A 23636-nucleotide genomic window follows, 5' to 3' on the forward strand; every position below is an offset into this window, starting at 1 on the left:
CGTTTAGTTTTAAGTGGAAACTGTCACTTTAAATTTTGAGGCGATCTGTGCGCATGTGCAGTAGAACCCTGCGGAGGTGGGATGGGGTGTCCACTCGCTCAGGCACCCCCTCTAGTCACCTGAATGGAGATGAGTGGGAAACCTCTGAATAGATACGAGAGAGACCAATGAACAGAAACGAAAACAAAAAAAAAAAAGAATGTCCACACCTTTATCTCCTCCGTGGTTCTCTCAGGTGTCCATGGCTGCTCTGATTCTTCCCCTGCTTGTTCTCACCCAAGATGGCGGCTCCAGGAGCAGCTGAGCATCTTGGATTAGAAAGCAATGGATTTCTTGCTTCTGCTAGCTGTAAGCCTTCCAACCTTCTAAATATTCCCTTATATGTGGTTCAAAGTTCTAACACCATCCCCTGGGCCTGTTTGGTCCAGTATTCTGTGTTGTTGCTGACAGAGCTCCTCGTTGTATTTATACCTGATCCGCTATCTTTTCTGTTCTCCACAATGGCTTTCTCTTATTTGTGAGGATTAAGTTTCAGTAAGTATAAAAGTCCTGAGACCACATGCCAGGGACATGTTTTTTAGGTGACATAGAGTCTGTACTGACTCATAGTGATCATATCTACAACAGAACAAAACACTACCCAGTCCTGGGCCAACCTCACACTTGTTGCCACGCTTGAACCCATTGATGCAGCCATATTACCAATCTATCACGCTGGGAATCTTCCTCTATTTCTCTGACCCTCCACCTTACCAAACGTGATATCCTTCTCAAGACACTGGTCCCTCCTGACAATCTGTCCGAAGTATTACAGACAAGGTTGGGCCCTCCTGGCCTCCAAGGAGCACTCTGGCTGCACTTCTTCCAACACAGATCTATCTGTTGGTTCTTTTGGCAGCCCATGGCACTTTCAATACTCAAATGTATCAATTTTTCTATGGTCTTCCTTATTCACTCTCCAACTTTTGCATGCATATGAGTAACATTTTGTATGTTACTGAAAATATCATAGCTTGGGTGAGGAGCACTTTAGTCCTCACAAGCTGACATCTTTGCTCTTCAACACTTTAAAAAGGTCTTGTGCAGCAGATTTGCCTAATGCAATACGTTGTTTGATTTCTTGACTGCTGTTTCCATGAGTGTTGATGTTTAATCCAAGAAGAATGAAGTCTGTGACAACTTCAATTTTTTTCTCCGTTGATAAGAATGTTGTCTGTTGGTCCAGTGGTGAGGATTTTTGTTTTCTTTACATTGAGATGCAATCTATACGAAGGTTGTGGTCTATTCATTAGTAAGTATTTTAAGTCCTCTTCACTTTCAGCAAGCAAGGTTGTATCATCTGCATATTGCAGGTTGTTAACAAGTCTTCCTCCAATCCTGACGCCATGTTTTGCTTCTTATAACCCAGCTTCTCCGATTATCTGCTAAACACTTTAAAAATATTAAGTGCTCTTATTACTTTATTTTGTTTTTCTCTTTTTTAACTCAAGAAAGTGTCCTCTCTCTACTAAGATTATAAAAGATAGGAATGAATTTCTTAAGCCTGTATACATACATCATTAGGACAGGTGCATGCAGCCCAGCAATCCTTTCCTACTGCGTGGGTTTCAAAGAACAATGGATTAAACTACTCAAAAAATTGTTTATTTCAATATGAAAAGAAAATCCATCATTCACTTCCTTTTTATAACCTTTACCACCAAAACCCAAACTCGCTGCCATCAAGTCGACTCTGACTAATAGCCACCCTGTAAAAGATTTCCAGGGATGAAAATCGTTACAGGATCAGAAAGTCTCACCTTTCTACTAAGGGGCAGCTGGTGGATTTGATGCGCAAACTTTGTGGTTAGCAGTCCAGTGGTAATTCTACAGCAACCATGCTAATTCAAGACTCAGAGCTCTAATAGCATAGTGGTTATGAGTCGGGTTGCTAATCTCACAGTCAGCAATTCGAAACTACTAGCTTTTCCAAGAGAGAAAGATGAGGTTTTCTACTCCCAGAAAGATTTACAGCCTTGGAAATACTTGAGTCAGAACCGACTCCCCAGCATATAACCACCAACAACCACCAGACCCCTACCAAAGTGTTCATCATTTTGTCTATTTCCCACTGCAAGCATCTTCAGGGCAGGGGCAATATTATGTCTGACTTGAATGTACTTTTATTTACATCTTTATTGTCTAGTATAATTGGAGTCCAAGTGTGGTGCTAAAAGATAAACACTGGACCACAAGGTTGGTTTAAACTGCAAGGTCAGTGGTTCGAACTCACCAGCTGCTCATAAGAACTGACTTGCAAGCACTTAACAACAACAGTATAATTCAACCAATAGTTGGAATAATGTGGTTAAAGTTTTTGTTTGTATGCCCACTCAATGCTATTTTAAATTTTTACAAACAAAAAAAAATGAAATAGGCAAAAGAAATGAGGTGATAAAATATGTTGAAGGGCTATCAAAAGAGACGCTCCTATTGGCTACTAAAACATAAACCAATGAAATACTTATTGCACTCTAAAGTATGGAAGTGAGTCAAATATGATCCGTGCTTTGGTTGTAGAATTTCTTTTAAGCAACTTTTAGAAAAGACAAACACATAATTTTCGACATAATCTCCTTGTTATTCAGCACACTTTGTTCATCTGTCAACAAGCTTTTGTATTCCCTTATTTAAAAGGTGTTTTAGGCTGAGCTTCGGGCCACAAATGCACTGCTATCTTCACTTCTTCATCAGAGGTAAATCTTCATTCTCTAATGGCTACTTTCAGGGGACCAAACAGGTGAAAGTGCAATGGAGCAAGATCAAGACCACAGGGAGGATGCTTTAACACCTCAAAGCAAACTTTTTGCAGAGTTTCAACAGTGTGGGCAAAGGTGTGTGGACGTGCATTGTCATGTAAGATCACAATGCCCTTGGATAGCAGTCTTCTGTGTTGAATCCCAAGTTTAGGCTTCAGCTCTTCAGTGAGCATCTCACTATAAGGAGCACTGTTGATTGCTGAACATTTTTCCTGATTGTTAACAACAACGGCCCTTAACATTCCCAGAATACTTTAAGCATCAATTTTCCAATGAGGGTTGACTTGTGAACTTTTCTTGGTCGGTAATTAAAGATGGTTCCATTCTATACCCTGCTGTTTCACTATCAGGCTCGTAGTGATGAATCCACGTCTCATCATCAGTAAGGATTTTTTTTTAAAAGAAATTTTTACCTTCCTTCAAGTATTGATCCAAATTTTGTTTTCAGATGTCGAAATGCTTCTGTTTATGCTCTTCTGAGCGTTGTTTCAGTACCCAACTCACACAAACGTTTTGAAACCCAAGTCTCTCATGGATTATGTCATGGATGATTTACAGATGATTTGCCACATAATCCACTGTCACTCAATCTATTCAACAGAATCCTTTCATGTGCCCACTCACTGTTGTCATCAACCGTGGTTGGGGGATGGGCATTTTAATATAATTTGAGTGCAGATAATTGTTGACTCATCGTCATAAAATCCAAAGGTGTAAGAGGTTTACAGATAATCACTAAGCTAAAAATATTTAATTTTTTAAAAAAACCTTTCAATGTGGACTTTGTGAGGGTCTGATATGAGGTCATTAAATTACAGCTTTCTGTATAAAAAACTAGATTATCTGATCAGAGATATACTGCTAAATGATGCCACCAACAAAATTTCACCTGTGATAGCTATTGAAAGGAAAAGAAATACCTCAAGAAGGTATACAGCTCACAAGAGTGATGGCTATTTTTTTTTTCATTTTTTCACTGTGCACAGCTAAGGAGTAAGTAAAGAGATTTGGTGCCAAAACACTGCCTACAGCAGGTAATCATAAAATGCTGTATGTTCTGGAGCTTGGTCATAGAAGTGGCACTGAATTCGTCACAGCCGCAAAAAATAACACAGTAGGAATAACAGTGCATGAAAAATTACATTGGATTAAAAAAGCATTCCTACAATCTGACACCCAAAGATAGTTGAAAAATGATAGCCAGGATGAGAATGTATTGCATTTCTGCTTGATCTCATTCTCTGAAAACTGCTCATCCCCCAAAGGGTCAAAAAGGATCCCACATCTGCTCCTCCACCTGTCATCACTGAACTGTGGTGATCACATCTAAACAGGGACGAATTAACTTTATCAGCAATATAGCAGTGCAGAAATGAAAACATCAACTTAAGAACAACCATGGGGCTAAAGGTCACAGACAGTATGAGACAGCAGAATTTAAGTTCTTCTTAATAAGTACTTTTACAATTCTGATGAAAACTATGTGAAAATCACTGGCAAATTTATAAAGTCTTAGCTGTTATACTATTTATTACACAGGATAAAAAAGACTAAACTTGGTGATAATTCATTTTTTTAAACTTTTCTATTGTGAATTGGGTGAAAGTTTAAAAAGCAGATCAGCAATCCACTCAATAACACATGTATGTCTTGATTCCTCTCATGGCCGACAAGCCCCTCAATGTGAGATCGCTTATCCCACTTCCTTCCTGTGTTTCTCGTTTCCATTCTTCCTTCTTCCCTAACCCTTCTGAATGTTGTCCTTGGTTAAATTCTGCCCTTTTGATTGCAAACAGCTGATGATTCTAAGGTGTGCCTCCCTAGAACCACCCCTACCTTGATAGATCCATCGTTTGGCTGAAAACTGAGCCATAAGAATGAGGTTATTTCCAGACTCTATCCAACCAGGAAGCCTGAGCTTCTTCATGGTTTTCAGTTTTGTTCCACATTGTTTCTCCCACTCTATCAGGACTTTCTAATGTGATCCCTTTGAGAGCAGTTGGTAGTAGCAGTCAGGTACCATCTAGTTCTTCTGGTCGCTGCGTCATGGAGACTAATGTTTGCTTGGTCCATGAGTCAACTGGACTTACTTGTTTCCCTGGATGTTTAATTTTCTTCACTCTTCTTTCTTCAGTACAGAGAGAGGCCAATACTTGCACCTTAGATGGCTGCTCACAAGTTTTGAAGACCCCAGTCATTATTCACCGCAGCAGAATGCAGAACAGTGACTTTGGGATTATGGTATGCCAACTGACCTTGCTGTCTGTTGTGACCATGGGTCTCAGTCCCCAGGCCCTGTGACTTATTCCCTCAAGGTTGTTTGGTTTTATCTAAGAGGTTCAAAAATGCCAATGCCCATGAAGATGGCTCATGTTTGAGAAACAAGGCTCTAGAAAGCATCAACAAAGCTGGGTCTTTGAAAAACTTAATGATACAGAAAGCTGTCAAGTTTCACCAAGAAAAAAATTCAAGACATGATTAAACTTCAAATTGAATAAACAGAAAATCTAAAAATGTTTAAAATCTACTATGTGCTAAATGAACTTCGTAGTACAGTAGCTTTAATAGTGAGCACGCATCACTCCCATATTTAGAACAAGAACACAAAACCGAGACCATAAAACATAACCAAATAGAATCGTTTTATACAGCCTTTCATTTTCTGCAATGGATATATATTGTTTTTATTAAAACAATAACTAACAAAAAAAGTTCACTCTTGCTTATATGAGAAGACTGATAGACATCAATGTTGCCTGACAGACAATCGTCAGCTGGTTATAAAAAACACCACTAAACAGATTGTTTCGATCTGTCAGTTAAATAGTTTTTATAACCTACTCTAAGACAACAGGGTACCAGCTTGTGTGGCTCAACTATCCCACAAGTTAAACTGCAATTGCCTCACAATATTTTAGTTATGAAATAATCTATAGAGAATAACTTTGGGGCCATAATACAAAAATCAATTTAACTAATTATGTTTCCAACTGAGTTAAATGCATTTCTGGATACCTCAGCATCATTTTATGCTGTGGTCATTAACTTCGAATGAAACTCTTAAACCTCATGATTTTCTTTCTTTTTTTCCTAGACCAATAAATGGTGAAAGCTATGGCCAGCAGTTTAAGAGAGACAGGGATGTCTCACTCTAGTATGCAGGTTTTACCTACACTGTGGTGGTTAGGTGCCATGGAGTGCATTGTGACTCACAAATCCTGTGCACAGCGCAATGAAACACTGCCCAGACCCACAATATCCTCACAATTGGATCCTACCTATACACCTCAATTCAATCCTGAATATTTTCCTCATTTCTTCCACTAACACTTACTAAATGGCTGTCAATTGTTTCCTGAGCTAGTTAAACTACTGCCCACATTATTCAATGTAATGGGACAGCTCTCCTTGAAACTGAATTTTTAGATAAGCAACTGAAATGTTGTTGTTGTTGTTAAGTACTGTCAAGTCGGTCCTGGCCCACAGCGACCCTGTATAGGGTTTCCAAGAAGCAGCTGGTGAGCTTGAACCCCTGACCTTGTAGTTCAAACTGCTTTGCAGTCTGGCACATTAACCCACAGCACCACATCAGGGTGAGTTTTTTGTTTTGTTTTGTTTTTTCCATAAGGATCCCTTTCTTAGTTTCTGAGAGAGGTCACAGGAAATGTCAAATTTCATAATCCTAGTCCTGGGAGTGTGGTGGCTATGATTTGGGCTGCTAACCACGAGAGTAACAGTTCAAATCTACCAGCCACTCCATGGGAGAAAGATGAGGTAGTCTGCTCCCATAAAGATTTCTAGCCTCAGAAGAAACCCTATTCAGGATTGCTCTGAGTCCCCCTGGGAAAAAGGCCTGAAGATCTTTGTTTTTCTGTTTTTAATCAGCCATTGAAAGCCCTGTGAAGCACAGTTCTATGCTGACACATCTGATATCACTATGAGGTGCAGCCTGCTCAGGGGCAACAGGTATTGATTGACAGAGAAGTCACTTTGCCTGCACTTTCTTACCTATCCCCCAAATACTGCAGGAGAAATTCCTCATTTTAAAAATGAGGAAAAGGCTCATGAGTAATTCATAACTCATCAAATTCCATCTATTTCCAGTCTCCAACAAGATGTTTTCACTCAAGAACATTTCAAAGCAGCAGACGGTTGATTTCAGACTGGCAACCACATCCAGATAGCTACCTCCAGACACTACATATTTACAACAGAAACTTTTCATCATGTGTCAGGAATTAAGAGAGGAAAGGCCCCTCACAGTGAACCATGGAAGCCTGTGTAGAAACAAGCATAACATGGCAGCAAAAATCTTTTTGAATGTCTGCATTTCAAACATCGATCCAATCACTTTGTTGTTGTTGTTCTTAGGTGCCATTGAGTCGACACCAATTCATAGCCACCCTATGCACAACGGACTGAATCACTGCCCAGTACTGCGCCCACCTCACAATGGTGTCTACGCCTGAGCCCATTCCTTTAGTGACTCTAAACACCTCACTTCCATAAAAGACTATTAACCACACAGGAAGCAATATTTCCAAAGAGCAAGAATTTTGACATTCCCCCAGTGCAAAATTTACCACCGGCAATCACATTGCAGCCAAGACACAAAACTAAGTGCAAGGCAGCTCATTAGTAAATTGTGGTTGCTGAAATGTACATAAACATCAAGAATTTCATCTCATTGTCCCATTTTTATACATTTATTTATTTTCCATCCTTATATAACTATATGTTGTTGCTAAGTATCTTTGAGTCGATTCTAACTCATAGTAACCTTGTGTAGGGTTTCTGAGGAGCTGCTGGTAAATTTGAAAGCAAACCTTTCGGTTAACAGCCCAGTGCTTATCCTACAGTGCCACACCATTGTGTACCTATGTGACAGCTAGTCAAATATAAGAGACTTCTTTTAAGTGTTCAAAAACTAAGGTGTCACGTTAGGGACTAATAGGGTATACCTTACTGGAGCCATAATATTTTCAATTGCATCCTATACATGTGAAAGCTGGACAAAGAGTAAGGAAGACCAAAGAAGAACTGATGCCTTTGACCAAGAAGAACAAATAAATCTGTCTTAGAAAAAGTACAGCCAGAATGGCTGCTGAGACTTCAACTAATGCACTTTGGACAAATTATCAGGAGGAACCAGTACCTAAGAGGAAGACCCCCCGCCCCATTCATCCACACAGCCACTCTGTAAGATGGTCTGACAGAGTGGTCGCTGTGAAAATGGGTTCAATCACAGGAATGTCTGTGGGGACGGCACAGGGCCGGAAAAGATTTCATTCTATTATGAGTCAGAATGGACTCAACAACCTAACAACAGCAAAGTGCCCACAGGTGCTGCTGTGACAGAAATACCACAAATCCATGGCTTTAAGGAACAGATATCTACTTTATCACAATTTAAGAGGCTAAACGTCCAGATCAGGGTCCTGGCCACGTCTCTTCATTCCTTCCTGATGGTAGCCCTGGGAAGTCTTGGTTGCTTGGCTTGTAGACGATCCTAACATCACACCTGTTTCCCCCAGTATAGTATGCCCTTATACCTGTATCTAAGCCACCCTTTCCATAGCTTCAAGCTCATGCATCTTCAATCACAGGGAGGTCAAAGGTTGACTGCAACAACTGGAGCTGAAAGGCATCGGTGGGTTTCCATACAGGAGCCCCAGTTTATTTCCTGGCCAGCACACTTTGTGTGTAACCATCACCATGTGTCAGTGGAGGCTTGCACGTGGCTAAGACTATGTGGAGTTTCCAGACTACAATGGAGTAGGAAGAAAGACCTGGTCATCTACTTCTGGAAATCGGTCCATGGAAACCCAGGTGATCAGAGCTTGGGGATGGTGCAGGAAAACCAGGCATCAGTTTGCTGCGATGAGCATTGCATTACCATGAGTCAGGGGTCATCTGGACAGCAGCCCACAACAACCCAACTTGAAACTAAGAAAGACAAAGAAGGAACTTTGTCTAGCTGAGCCAACACCCTGACTTCAGACTTACAACCTGCAGAATGGAAAAAAAACCAATGCGTCTTCTCTAAAGCCACCCATTTATGGTAATTCTTTCATACACAGTATCAGTAGGTAGCTGAGACGGTGATGCAACACACTAATCGGGCCAGTGAGCAAGAAGCCATCTGGATCTACATTGTGAATTAGCCAGAACTTTTTATCTGCAGCCTTTAAGGATTTCTCTTCTATTCTCAACCAGGGTTGTATCCTTTCACCATACTTATTTAACCTGGATGCTAAATAAATCATCTGAAAAGCTGGTTTATATGAGGAAAAACATGGCATCAGGATTGCAAGTTGTTGTTATTAAGTTCAGTCAAGTTTGTTATAACCATTAGCGTTCTTGTATAGTTTCCTAAGACACGCTGGTGGGTTTGAACCACCAACCTTGTGGTAAGCAGTCCAGTGCTTAACCTGCAGTGCCACATCAGGACTAGCATCAAGATTAGAAGAAGACTCATTAACAACCTGCTATGTGTGGCGCTGAAGGTTAATGTGCCAGACTGCAAAGCTATTTGAACTGCAAGGTTGGTGGTTCAAGCTCACCAGTCACTCCTCAGAAACCCTATACAGGGTTGCTATGGGTCGGAACCAACTCAATGGCACTTAACAACAACAACAAATACTCAGATGACACAACTTTGCTCCCTGGAAGCAAAAGTACTTAAAATAATTAGTAATGAAGAAAAAAGATTATAGCCTTAAGTATGGATTGTACCTCAACTGAAAGAAAATAAAATTTCCCACAACTGGCCAATAAACACCATCATGCTAAATGGAGAAAAGACTGAAGTTGCCAAAGGCTTCATTTTGCTTAGATCCATAATCAGCACTCATTAAAAGTAGCAGTAAAGAAATCAAATGACATATGGCATTAAGCAAACCTACTACAAAGACTTCTATAAAGGGTTCAAGATCAAAGATGTCAGCTTGAGGACTAAAGTGCCCCTGACCTAAACTATGGCTATTTTCAATTGCTTCATATGCATGTGAAAGTTGAACAATCATTAAAAAAAAGACTGGAAGAACTCATGCATTGAATTGTGGTGTTGGCAAAGAATATTCAAAGTACCAGAAAAACAAATAAATTTGTCTTGGAAGAGTACAGCCAGGGTGTTTCTTAAAAGACAGAATGACAGGACCTCATCTCACGTACTCTATCAGGACAAGTTATCAGGAGGGACCAGTCACTGGAAAAGGACATCATGTGTGGTGGAGTAGAGAGACAGCAAAAAAAAGAAGAACACCAACAAGATGAACCGACACAGAGGTTACAACAGTGGACTCAGACATTAGGAACCTCTGGGAGGATCATGTAGGATAGAGCAGTGTTCACTCTACTGTACACAGGACACAGTGAGTCAGAGCCAACGCCAATGGACAAGCACCTGTCCATCTGTCTTAGGACATAAAATACTTCCGGATAAAAATCAGACTACAGCCTTTAGTATGGATTGCACCTAAATGTAAAGAAAACAAAAGTCCTGCACTGTATTGCATTAGGTGACTCTACTCCACAAAACCTCATCAAAGTGTTAAAAAGTACATATATCAGTTTGAGGATTAAGGCACGAATGATCCAAGCCATGTTATTTTCAATAACCTCATATGCATGTAAAAGTTGGAGAAGGACTATAAAGACTGTGGAAGAACTGAGGCATTTGATGCACAGTACTGGAAAAGGATACTGAAAGGACCAATGACTGCCAGAAAAATAAACAAATCTGTCTTGGAAGAACTACAACCAGAATGTCCCTTAGAAGCCAGAATGCTGAGGCTTCCTTCATCTCTCATACTTCAGACATTTTATCAGAAGTGACCAGTCCCTGGAGAATGACTTCTGCTTGGGAAAGTGGAGGGTTAGCAAAAAAAAAGAGGAAGACCCCAAACAAGATGGGCTGTCACAGTGGCAGCAACAATGGGCTGTATAGGGTCCGCAATGTTATTGTTCTTTTGTTCATAGCCTCACCACTAGGGGTCAGACCAACCTGACAGTATCCAACAGTATCAATAACAGGAAAACAATGATAACTATGATTGCTGCTGCTATCAAGTGTTGTCACGTCGATTCGGACTCATAACAACCCTGTATAGGTTTACTGAGGAGCAACCCTGCAGTACGCAGTCCAGTGCTTATCCTAAAACACCAAAGCAGGACTCCAAGACTCTGACAGGCTTGTCCATATTATTTTATATGAGGGAAAAAATGACTATCAAGCACAGTTTTCAGAATGAGCGGAGCAAATAAGCAATACGTTCGAACAAGCTTTCAGATGTAGATTAATGTATTCTTATACTATAAATTTTAAGCTTCATGAGAATTTAATATAAACTGTCTCTTGTGAAAGGAACCCCAATGGCACAGTAGGATAAGTACTGGATTGTTAACAGCATGGTTGGCAGTTCAAATACACAAGCTACAGGTAAAAAATGTGACTGTCTGTTCTCAAAAAGATGTACAACCGTGGAAGCCTTACATAGGGTCACTATGAGTTGGGATCAATTCGATGCCAGTGGATTTGAGTTTTGGTTTGGACTTTTGTAACATAGTCAATTATACAAGAAATTAATTTTAGAGAAATGGGGACCTCTGATCAGGTGATTAGCTGCAGTCCCCCAAAATATAAGTGACTAACTCAAGGTTTTACAACAAGGTTAGGAAGGACCGAACAATCCAAGAGTCAGACTTCCTAATCAGAAGTTTTTCTATAGTTTCACGATTTCTTTCTAGTACTATGTTGCTCTGTCTTGGTATTTCAATATTACTTAGGACATCAACGGTGGGGAAAACACCGGACTACATAGTTTAACAGCGGGTGTATCCAACAGATCAAGAAAAAATTCCAATCTCTTTTCATTCCGTGTTTTCACAAACCTTTGGAAGCCCCCTCATTTATTACTTTGCTGTTATAGTTGTTGTTGTTAAGTGTCGTTAAAGCAGCTCCAACTCATAGCGACCCTGTATAGGCTTCCAAGGAGTGGCTGGTGAGCTTGAACCTCCAACCTTGTGGTTCAAAGTCCAGTGCTTATCCTACAGAGCAATACCAGGAGTTCACTGCTCTAGTATCAGTCTATGGTTTAAACAATGTCTCCTCAGAACATATGTTCTGACCCATACCCCTATATCTCTGTGTATAATCCTGTTCAGAAACAGAATTTTCTGTGTATATTAATATTTACCTGTATCAAACGACATACTGCATTAGGCAAATCTGCTGCACAAGACCTTTTTAAAGTGTTGAAGAGCTAACATGTCAGCTTGAGGACTAAGGTGCACCTGACCCAAGCCATGGTGTTTTCAGTAACCTCATATGCATGCGAAAGCTAGACAGTGAATAAGGAAGACTGTAGAAGAATTGATGCTTTTGAGTTATGGTATTGGAGGAGAATATTGAAAGCGCCATGGGCTGCCAAAAGAACCAACAGATCCGTTTTGGAAGAAGTGCAGCCAGAGTGCTCCTTGGAGGCCAAGATGGCCAAACTTTTTCTTTCATACTTCGGACATATTGTCAGGAGGGATCAGTCAGTGGAGAAGGATCTCATGTTTCGTAAGGTGGAGGGTCAGAGAATGAGAGGAAGAACCTGAACGAGATGGATTGGCCAAGTGGCAGCATTGATAGGACTCAAGCATGGCAACAGTAGTGAGGTTGACCCAGGATCGGGCAGTGTTTCCTTCTGTTGTGCATAAGGTCGCTACGGGTCGGTAGCGACTTGATGGCACCTAACAACAACAACAAACAACTCTGTTCTTTTTGTAAGACACTACTCAGAGAGATTCGAGTCCTGGTGTGGCTCTGTAAGATAAGCACCAGATGATAACTGCAGGGTCACTATGAAATCAGTCTGAGGCCACTTAACAAATCAAAGGGATTTGGCTTAGGGCCCACCCCCCACTTCCCAATATGACACGATTAACACAATTTGAAAAAAAAATAAGAAACTATCTCCAATCAGGGTCCTATTTCCAGGTACCGGGATTCGACTTTGACATAACTTTTTATGGGACACAATTCAATTCAGAATAATCATGAATCACGGATCTTAATCACCAAGAATGGAGAACTAACCTCACTCTTCCCAACAACATGTCACTACAACAGATGAAGCATACTTTTTTCCAACGACTGTTTTGGGAATGATAATGCATATTTAGTTCAAATATAGCAACATAAACAAGGCTTTAAAAATATCAGTCCAACTCATGCCAGCCACCATTTGTTGGCCCTGTATGCTATCAATCTGCATGAGAAAAGTACCTCTTTTGATTTTTCCTCTTTGGTAAATCTTCCAAATTTTTCTATCATTTCAGCCACAAATATAACATCCATTTTGTCAGAAAAGTTGGCAGCTTCCACGGTGTAAGCCAGTAACTGTCGAGCTGTTGCCACAGCATTCGTAAGATTGAGGGGCATCTACATTGAAAATGCAGAAAGCGACACTTAGCAAAGCCATCAGCGGAGTTGTGCCATCTGCGCCTTCACATTCCCACACAAGGTAACAAAAAGTGCATCATTTACTCACCACAACCTTCTTAAGATGCTTCGTCAAACCTGAGAAAACTGGAATGAGATGGAAACTAAACCAAGGGGTTTAAAAAAAAAACTTGGCACGAAACAGACGAATTCATACAAGCTTTTTTTGAGGGCCCCATCTGGGAGTGATCGATACCTCGCCTGGAACACCTACCCGCACAAAACAATCAGCCACTATTGGGTACTTGTCTATACCAGCATGCATTGACAGTCGGGCTTGACATGTGTTTATTTATGGACTAAACAATGGCTTAGCATCCAACACTTCTGCCAATGGTAAATTTAGGTGGTAAAGAGCAGAAGAAAATGAAGATGTAGCAGATACCATGTTCAGGTCGTATGTAATCTGCTAGTGCTTAGCAAACAGGTAGCAAAGCAAAAGTAATTCGGGCCTGTGAGTAGTACAAGGACTATGGATCACTTCAAAATAGGATTATAAAAGGTGCCCTGGAAGTGACTTTCAAGGTGGACTTAGATGGTTGGGATTTTGCCCAAAATACAGATGATAAAGGTATTCATGCAAAGGCACCGAGTCAGACAAAGACTAGGAAGGAAGAATGACGCCAGTACCAAGAAAATCCACCCCGGGGGACTCTGCCTAAAGGCAACCCCATGCGTTCCAGTTGGCTAGTGCTCCAACAGTTAGGGTTCAACAACTGGGATTGTTTATAAGTAGACAATCACACCTTTCTTCCAAGGTACCTCTGCTGAGATTCAAGTTACCAACCTTTTGGTTAGTAGTAAACTACTTAACTATTTGTGCTACCCACAGATTCCTAGAAGGAGCCCTGTTGGCACAATGGTTAAGCGTCTGACTCCTGACCCAAAGGTAGGTGGTTTGAATCTACCCAGGAGCTCCACGAGAGAACGAGCTGGCAATCTACTGCATAAAGATTGTAATTGCAGTTGGTAAGGGCCGTGGAGTTGGTTATGACTCATAGCGACCCTGTAGAGAGTTTCCTAGGAACGGCTGGTGGGTTTGAACTGCCGACCTTATAGCTCAAACAGACCTCTCGGTCCAACACATTAATCCATAGCTTCACTGTTCTGTCACATGGCGTCTCTATGAATCAATCTGATGGCACAAAACAATAACTGGGAATCTAAGAGGGTTCTGAACATGTTATGAAGACCATACCTGGTTGTGAAGACAGATACATTTCTAAATAGATCGTTAAAAATAGCAGTAAAGTACAAACACCAAATCTTTACGCTCTACTTAGTTGAAAGGGGAGGGGAGAAGTACACAGAAGGACTAGATAGCATGTTTTAGTCACAACTTCCATGGGAACAGACATGAAAACTCCACTTACCTGATTAAACATATAGAGAACTCTAGTGACGTCATTTGCATACTGGCATCGAGAGTAATCATCATCCGCCCAAAAGCCACCTCTGTCACATCTGCGCCAAGCCTTTCTCTCGTCTTGGGGGTCGCCAGGGTATATTCCACTGCCGTGAGTGTTCCGCGTACATTGCAAATAGGCAGTAATGCCAGCCAAGGTTCTAGGCCACCTGGGCAAATGAACACAAAATAGAATTTAAACACTACATGACAAAAGGAACTGAGGAAAAACTGACTATTAGGGCCTGTCATGCAATATTTCATTATTGTGGATGTGTACCCTAAAGGTGATTCTGACTCACAAAGACCCTACAGGGTAGGGTAAAACTGCCCCATACCATGTTCTAGGGAGGATCAGCACTGGACTGTAAACCACACGGTCAACAATTCAAACCAACCAGCTTGCTCCTCAGAAATCCTGTACAGGGTCGCTGTGAGGCGGAACGAACTCAATGGCATTTAACAAACACCACCACATATCTTTACAGTACGGAGCCCTTGTGAAAATGTAGGATAAGCAGTGGTCTTCAGACCACAAGGCTATTGGTTTAAACTCACCAGTGGTTCCAGGTGGGTTTGAACCCATAAAGATTTACAGCCTCAGAAATCCTATAGAAGGTTGCTATGAGTCAGAACCAACTCGGTGGCACATCACCACCATACATGGTCGGCCAGTGGCTCACGGGAGAAAAGACCTCATGATCTGTTCCCATAAAGATTACCCACTGTCATGGATTCCCACTCATAGGGACCCTGTATAAGGTTTCCAAGACTAAATCCTTAAACAAGACTAGACAGTCTCATCTTTTTCCTGCATAGCGAATGGTAGATTCAAACTACTGACATTGCAATTAGTACTCAGTTTATAATCCTCTACTCTACCATGGCTCCATGTTCCATACAATAGTGGAATAACATCAAGAAGAAACACAAAATGTCTTTAAGTTTAAAGATCAAAAATCTTAAAAACAAACATAATCTTTCAACACGGACTAACCTTTAAGAGAACTCCTGGTCAGAACTGTCTCTATGGCAATGGTTAATTTATTGTAAGCTCTCAGCTGAGTATATCTGAATACCAAAACAAAATACAATATTTTTCTAAAAGAAAAACATAAAGTATTCCTTGTGAATAAGGAAACTGTATCTCATCCAGTAAAAAAGGAAAAAGGGTGTATAAAATGGGTTTTGCATTTCTGTTTAATTACTGTTTTTATGTATTAGTATCCTGGTGTGGCACTGTACGATAAGCACTGGACTGCTAAACTCAAAGGTTGGCAGTTCTAACCCATCAGTCTCTTCTTGGAAAGGCTACCCAGGGTCGCTGTGAGTAGGAACCGACTTGACAGCACTTCATAACAGTGCACCCAACTGTCAGGTATGTGAGGCCAGAATTTCCTCCAACACAAGAATGACGTGGTCCTTCATAGATGAGTGAGCGTACGTGTAAGAAAGTCTTCTCCACACTAAGGCCGTGACTGTTGTCCTCAGAAAGGCCTGTTCTCAGGCTGGAGTCCAGGGACTTGGCTCCGGCAGGTTCTCAGTGTGGAGCCGACAGACTAACAGGGTGGCTCCCCTGTGCCTGGACTGTGGGGGCAGGCACTGCAGTTTCTGTTGAGCACCTCCTTTCCTCCAGCTCATCTGCAGTCTAGTCCTTGCTGGGCAGAAGGTGCTGACGTCATCTACACCAAATAAAAAGCTAAGGTGCCGAGTCCCTAGTGGGTTTCCTGGGCAGACATGTCACAATGGTGTTGCTGCGTCTGGGCTGCTTGAAGGAAGGGGCAGGGAGAAAACCTCCTGGGCGGGGGGGGGGGGCGGTCCTGTAGATTCCACCCATGCCGTTTTTCCTTAAGATCTACCATGTGTTGTTGTTAAGGCCTATGGAGTTAGTGCTGACTCATAGCAAAACTATATAGGGTTTCTAAGCAGTGGCTGGTGGACTTGTGGCTCTGTGTTTATCTGACAGTACCATACCAGGATCTACCATGTATCCTCAAGTGAAAAACAAAATCCAATTGGCATCAAGCCGACTCCAGTTCACGGCGGCCCCTGGTGCTACAGACTGGAAGTACACTCCATTAGGTGTTCTTGGCTGTGATCTTTAGGGGAGCGACACCAGGCCCGTCTTCTGCAGGACTTCTGAGTGTGTTTGGACCGCCAACTTCCCATTAGTAGTTAAGTGCAAACCCACCCTCCCAAACCAAACCTGCCATGGTATGCCATTGAGTTGGTTCCAACTCACAGCAACCCTATAGGGTTTCCGAGGCTTTAACTCTTTACAGGAGCAGAAAGCCTCATCTTTCCCCCACACAGTGACTGGTGGGTTTGAACCACCATCCTTGGCATTAGCATCCCAACATCTAACTTGTAACACCTTTTGCACCAGGCAAAACCAGGTAACCCCACCACATCACGGATAAATCAGAGCTGTGGGTACAAGAACCTTGAATCCTTCCAAGGAATTTCTGAGAACAGGGGGTGTGGGTGTCTTGAGGAACCCAATGCAGTACACAGCTGAACTTAACAGAGAGAAGCCAAAGCCACTCAGTATGCAGGTGACTATACAACTTTTGGACATGGATCATCACTAACTAGATTGGGAGAATTCTTTATTATCTGACCTCCATTGTTAATGCTTCCAAAATGGGAAATGAAATTGAACATTACAGTTGATACATAACAGAGAAGCTGCTGAATTATAATATCAGTCACAACAAATATAATTCATTACCAAACACTGCATAACTAAATCAAGCAACACTACTCTAAATCTTACTAATGCAGTGGGATTTTAATGATCTAGTGTCTTGTGGAGTGTCAAAAGATAAATAATTCATTAATTGGTTACATTTTCAGATATTTTTATCTATCGTTAAAAATGTAAAACACTCAAAAACTCTTAAGAAGGAAACAGAAATTCCACCATAAGCAGAAAGCACAATTCTATGACTGAAGAAAAGGTGCTGAAAAGAAGAAAATTAACCAATGATACCTATATAAGAATCAGCTTGACGGGAGGAGGTTTGGTTCTTTTTGGTTTATGATGTCCTTAAAACAAACGCTAAATGTTATACATCAATAGCCGCTCCACATAAGAGACTCACCCATTGACAACAATAAATGCTGGCTTGCATACACTCATGCCAAAGAGTCCAAGTACTTAAATAAAAACAGCAATGAAGAATCAACTGAGCTAAAGATGCTGTAACTTTTCCACTTTGGATTTGAAAAGTTAACACCCAAAGCAAAACAGCCTTGCAGCATGGTGTGTCAACCACAGGCAATACAAACACAATCTTTATTTTGTTATATTAACTATAGCTTAAAAAGCCATCTACCTTCCCTTCAATTACATCAACTGAAATGGGTAACGAATTGGAATGCTAACCATAAGACCAACAGTTCAAACCCACCAGCTCCTCTACGGTAGAAAGATGATGATTTCTGTTCCTGTAAAGATACACAGCCTCAGAAACTTGGTACCGCATCAATATGAGTCAGAACTGAGTTGTCAGCACCAAATAATATAAACTCATCAGCATCCTGGGGGGTACCAATGGTTTGCCCTGGGGACTCCCAATCCCAGCTGTGCCATGGAAGAAGACCTGACTATCTTTCCCCCCAAGATTACAGCTGAAAAAGCACTGTGGGGCACACAGGGTCTCCCTAAGTCAGAATCGACTTGATGGCACTGCATGCATGTGTGTCTCTGTGTGTGTGTTTTTTTTTTTGGGGGGGGGGGAAGGTGTTTGCTAGCTCATTACTAAAAGTCCCTGAACTACGGTTATTTTGAAATGTTTTTCAGCCATTTTGAAATTAAAGAGAAATCTAACTTAAAAATTGCTACAGGACACAAATTCTAAACTTTCTAGCAAATAAATCCTTAACATTTAATTCATCCTGTTTTTCTTAGTACAGAGTTCAATAAACCCATCTGGGGTTCCTAAGACTCCCCAATTTCAGGCTACAGCCCAGCATTCAATTCCCAAAATAATTCTCAATTGCCAAGAGAACTGAATGTTGTTGTTATTAAGTACCTTAGAGTCGGTTCCGACTCACAGTGACCCTGTACAGGGTTTCCAAGGATGTAAATCTTTATGGGAGCAGAAAACCTCATCTTTCTCCCACAGAACCACTGGTAGTTTCAAACTGCTGACCTTCAGGTTAGCAGCCCGATTCTTAACCACTATGCTACCAGAGCCCTCAAGGACTGATTTGGGAAAGCAAATTAGACAAGTGTTTCCCTAAATAAGACATCTGCCTAACTGGCAAGGTGGTTTTTAGGTGCCACTGAGTTAATTTCAACCCAGAGCCACCCCACTGGGCAGAGGAGAACTGCCCTGTAGGGTTTTCTAGGTTGTACAGAAGATTGCCAGGTCTTTCTTCTGCAGTCAGCAGACACGTTTGTACTGCCAACCTTTCAGCAGCAACCGAGTGCTTAGCCACTGCACAACCAGGGCGGCTAACAAGAATGAAAAGTAACTTAGGAGTACACAACTTTCCCAACTCCATCCATAAAAGAACCCTTAGACATGAAGTATCATTGTTGTTGTTGTTACTGTTAAGTGCTGTTGAGTCAGTTCTGACTCACAGCGACCCTGTGCAGGGCTTCCAAGGAGCAGCTGGTGGATTTGAACTGCCAACCTTGTGGTTTGGAGTCCAGTGCTTATCCTTGGCCTGCCTGAATTGTGCATAACTTTAACACACTGTCCATAACAGTAAGCTGACATGTTAACTGAAATAATCCTGTTACCAATGAAACACTTCGGCTTTACCCTCAACTGATTTTTAGTTCAATGTTGTTGTTGTGAGCCATTGAGTCAGTTCTGACCCACAGTAACCTTGTATACAGTTTCCGAAGAGGAACTGATGAACTTGAACTGCTGACCTTGCGGATCAAACCGACTTCACAGTCCAGCGCATTAAGCCACAGCATCACACCAGGAAGGACTCCTTTAGTTCAATAGATCTGGGGTAAATTTCATGCAAAAAAAAAATTTTTTTTTTCTTTTGCATTACCCTAGATGATTCTGAAACCATCAACTCTTCTAAAGCACGATGAGTACACTTCAAAAAGTTTGTGGAAAATTAGAATATTTTCATGAAATTATTGACACCTCCTTGAAGACACATATGTAACATGTATATACATTTCTCAAATTTTGTTTCAGAGGATGGGACACCAATTCTGTGACTTTGACAAGAAAGAGGTGTTAATGGCCATGTCAGACTTCCCCAGTACGCCCCACGTCACTTACCTGAAATCTCCTTTGTTGTTCACCACCCTCTCTGGAGGGCAATACTGAGCAGAGCTTTCTAATACCACGATGTCCACAGTTCTCGTATTGTTCCCACGTCGGGTCTGGACATGACAGCCCCAGTTGCCAGTCGATCCAGCCTGAATATTAGAGATGGTGAGGGCACTGTGTGGAGAAAGGTTTTAAAGAGAGAGAAGACACGGTTAGGCATGAAAGAACACAACATGGACTTCCGTCATCCATTCTGTAAACAAGTCCAAAGGCACTGTGAGCCAGGCACCTGCTAGATGAAAAGGGAGCCCAAACAAGCCCTCTCTTTTTGAGCACACAGGAAGTCAAGGAGACAATACTTGAAAATACTTGAAAAGCCATGAGAAGAGAATTCTTATAGAAAAAACGGGGAGCAGGGAATTGCAGGGCGTGGCAACAACAAGCTGAAAGTCAGACACATCACGGCACAGGCCTCAACAAAACTCAGGGAGGAGGAGTTTATGAGTTACACCTTTCCAAAGAAATGAATGAAAAGATTGAAGCATGAGGAGAGGAAGATAATAATATGAAGTATGTAACTCTGTCCCATTAGAAAGTCAGTGTATTTAGGTAATATAGCCCATTGCTACTGTGTCGGTCCTGAGCATGTGCAGAGTAGGACTGTTCCTAATGGGTTTCTTGGCTGCCATCTTTGTAAAAACATATGGCCAGGTGTTTCTTCCACAGTGCCACTGGGTGGGCTTGAAACACCAACCTTAAGGCTAATACTCAAGGGCAAACTGTTTACACCACACGGGGGATCTATGAAGTATGCATTTAAGAAAATACTTTGAGGAAGGCTTATGCTAGGAATAACCAGTTGTTGTTGTCGTTAAGTGCCATCGAGTTGGTTCCGACCATAGCGACCCTGTATAGGGTTTCAAAGGAGTGACTGGTGACCTTGAACCAGCATTCACCCACAGCACCATACCAGGACTCCAGGAATAATACCAGGAATAACCAGACAGATTTCAAAAAATATTTAATAGATTACCAATGAATATTTCCACAAGAAGACTTTTCGATGTAAAGGTATACTTTGTTTGTATGATGATGGTATTTCTGAACGGCTGCCTGTCGATTCCATTTTCAACATGAGATCGTCCTTCTCTAAACTGAACTCTGCTAACTGAAAAGCAAGCATTAGGATCTCAATGAACCCTCACACTCCTTGCCACGCTTTGCTTTTATGTGGGCACAAATGATAAGAGCAATTACATATAAGGCAAGCATCATTTTAATTAACAAAATTATGTCTTGAAGACACATTTGTCCAATCTCCTAAATCACCAAATGTTCTAATAATGCCTATTGTTGTTGTAAAGTGCCATCAAGTCGATTCCAACTCAAAGCAACACTGTATAGGTTTCCAAGAAACAGCTGGAGGGTTTGAACAGCTGACCTTGAGGTTAAAGCGCCACATCACTACTCCAATAACCTGAGAGACAGAGCTATAGATGCTGAATCGGCAAAGATGATTCCCTTTACTGATTCACTATGTTTGAAGGAATAAAAAAAAATTCAGTCGACTGTTAGAAATATTTCCAAGATAAAGTCACACAAGAAGATTGGACATTAAGCCTAAGTAACCGGAAAGTTTGTCCAACATTTTGCTGTTTCCTGTCTCTACTGAACTACGAAGAAAAGTATACAGCATATTTGAGCATTGAAAATCAATCCCTAATCCAAAAGAGACCAAACTTCTTTTCAATTCAAAGAGCCTCAGTAATTTGGCAACTTCTTTGTGGAGTAGCTTGTTGTTGCTGTGTGCTTGTCAAGTCAGTTTTGACTCATAAAAATCCTGTACAGGGAGGTTTCCAAGAGCAGCTGGTGGATTTGAACTTACGACCTTACAGTTAGCATGGTTAGAAATCCAGTGCTTACGCTATAGCACCACACCAGGCTCATGGTGTGGCTGGGCCAAAAGATATATTTCTGGTGGTTCCACTTACCAAGTTTAATCCCAAAGCTATATCCAAACAGCTTAATCACCTTTTGAAAAAACAACATACACAAATTGAAAACTTTGTACCATTTGTAAATACCCACATTATACAAGGTGACTTCTGCTGGGGCACTGTAGAATCAGCACTTGACTGCTAATCACAAGGCAGGCAGTTCAAGCCCACAAGCAAATGCTATTCTTAGAATTTGAGGGTGGGACTTCTAGTGTGGCACTGTAGGATAGGCATTGGACTATGAATCATAAGGTCAGAGGTTCAAATCCTGAAAAACCCTGTGCAAGATTGCTATGCGTCAGAATCCACTCTATGGCACTTAGAAACAAGAGTAACATAAAGAATTTGGGACTCCCGGTGTGGTCTATAGGATAAGCACTGGATTGCTAACTAAAAGATTGGCAGTTAAAACTAACCAGATGTTCCTTAGAACCCTTACAGGGCTGACATGAGTTGGAACAAACACAACAATATTTAACTACAAACACAGAATCCAGATTAACTTAAATCTGATAATATACACACACAAAATGAAATGGTCAATGCCCAACCATTTCACGAGGTAGCATGTAATCTAAAGCCAACCACACTGAAGAAAGAAGTCCAAGCTGCACTAATGGCATTAGCAAAGAACAAGGTGCCTGGAATTTGTGGAATACAAACTGAAATCTTTAAACAAACTTATGCAGCACTGGAGACACTCACTCATCCATGCTAACAAATTTGAAAGACATTTACCTGGCTAACTGATTGGAAGAGATTCATACCTGTGCCCATTCTAAAGAGAGGTGACAGAACGGAATGCAGAAATCATCAGACAATATCCACTAATATTGAATGCAAGGAAAAGTTTGCTAAAAATAATTCAAAAACAGCTTCAAAAGTATACTGACAGGGAATGGCCAGAGGTTCCAAGCAGTTTCAGAAGAGGACAAAGAACGAGGGATATGGTGGCTGACGTCAGGTGGATCTAAATTTACTTTGACTACGTAAAGGCTATTGACTGTGTGGATCATGTCAAGTTATGGTAAATATTGCAGAGAATGGGTATTCCAGAATATGTAATTACGCTCACAAGGGACAGGTGCATAAACTAAGAGGCAGTTGTTTGAACAGAACAAAGGGATATTGAATGGTTTAAAATCAGAAAAGGTGTGCACCAGGGGTTATATCATTTCACCATACTTATTTAACCTGCATGCTGAGTAAATAATTCGAGAAGCTGGATTATATAAAGAAGAATGTGATAAAGGAGTCGAGAAAGACTCAACAACCTACGATATGCAGATGATACAACTTTGCTTGGTGAAAGTGAAAAGGACTTCAAATACTTACTGATGGAGATCAAACACCACAGTTGCACTTCAATATAAAGAAAACAATACCCTCACCACTGGACCAATAAATGGCATCATGATAAATGGAAAAGAGATTGAAATTGTCAAAGACTTCATTTTGCTTTATTGATACATTGTCAACACTCAAGGAAGCAGCAGTCAAAAAAAATCAAACGACCTATTCTTGCATTAGGCAAGCCTACTGCACAAGACCTTTTTAAAGTGTTCAAGAGCAGAGATGTCACTTGAGGACTAAGGAGCACCTGACCCAAGACATGTTATTTTCAACAGCCTCATATACATGTGGAAGTTGGAACATGAATAAGGAAGACTGTAGAAGAATACATGAACTTGAGTTACG

The 23636-nt window shown here is 41.2% G+C and overlaps 1 protein-coding gene across 1 annotated transcript in view; it reads right to left on the reverse strand.

The window, feature by feature from the left end:
- The window catches only part of GPR125 (G protein-coupled receptor 125), a 208236-nt gene that overhangs the window by 72316 nt on the left and 112284 nt on the right, over window positions 1-23636 (reverse strand). Inside the window, exons 8-10 of the mRNA XM_006866290.1 lie at window positions 19951-20115; window positions 14661-14862; window positions 13072-13227 (exon numbers count right to left, since the gene is read on the reverse strand). Coding sequence (XP_006866352.1) covers window positions 13072-13227; window positions 14661-14862; window positions 19951-20115 — 523 coding nt within the window. The remainder of the gene's footprint in view (window positions 1-13071; window positions 13228-14660; window positions 14863-19950; window positions 20116-23636) is intronic.

The sequence above is a fragment of the Chrysochloris asiatica genome, unplaced genomic scaffold (genome assembly GCF_000296735.1).
Source record: "Chrysochloris asiatica unplaced genomic scaffold, ChrAsi1.0 scaffold00089, whole genome shotgun sequence".
NCBI lineage: Eukaryota > Metazoa > Chordata > Mammalia > Afrosoricida > Chrysochloridae > Chrysochloris > Chrysochloris asiatica.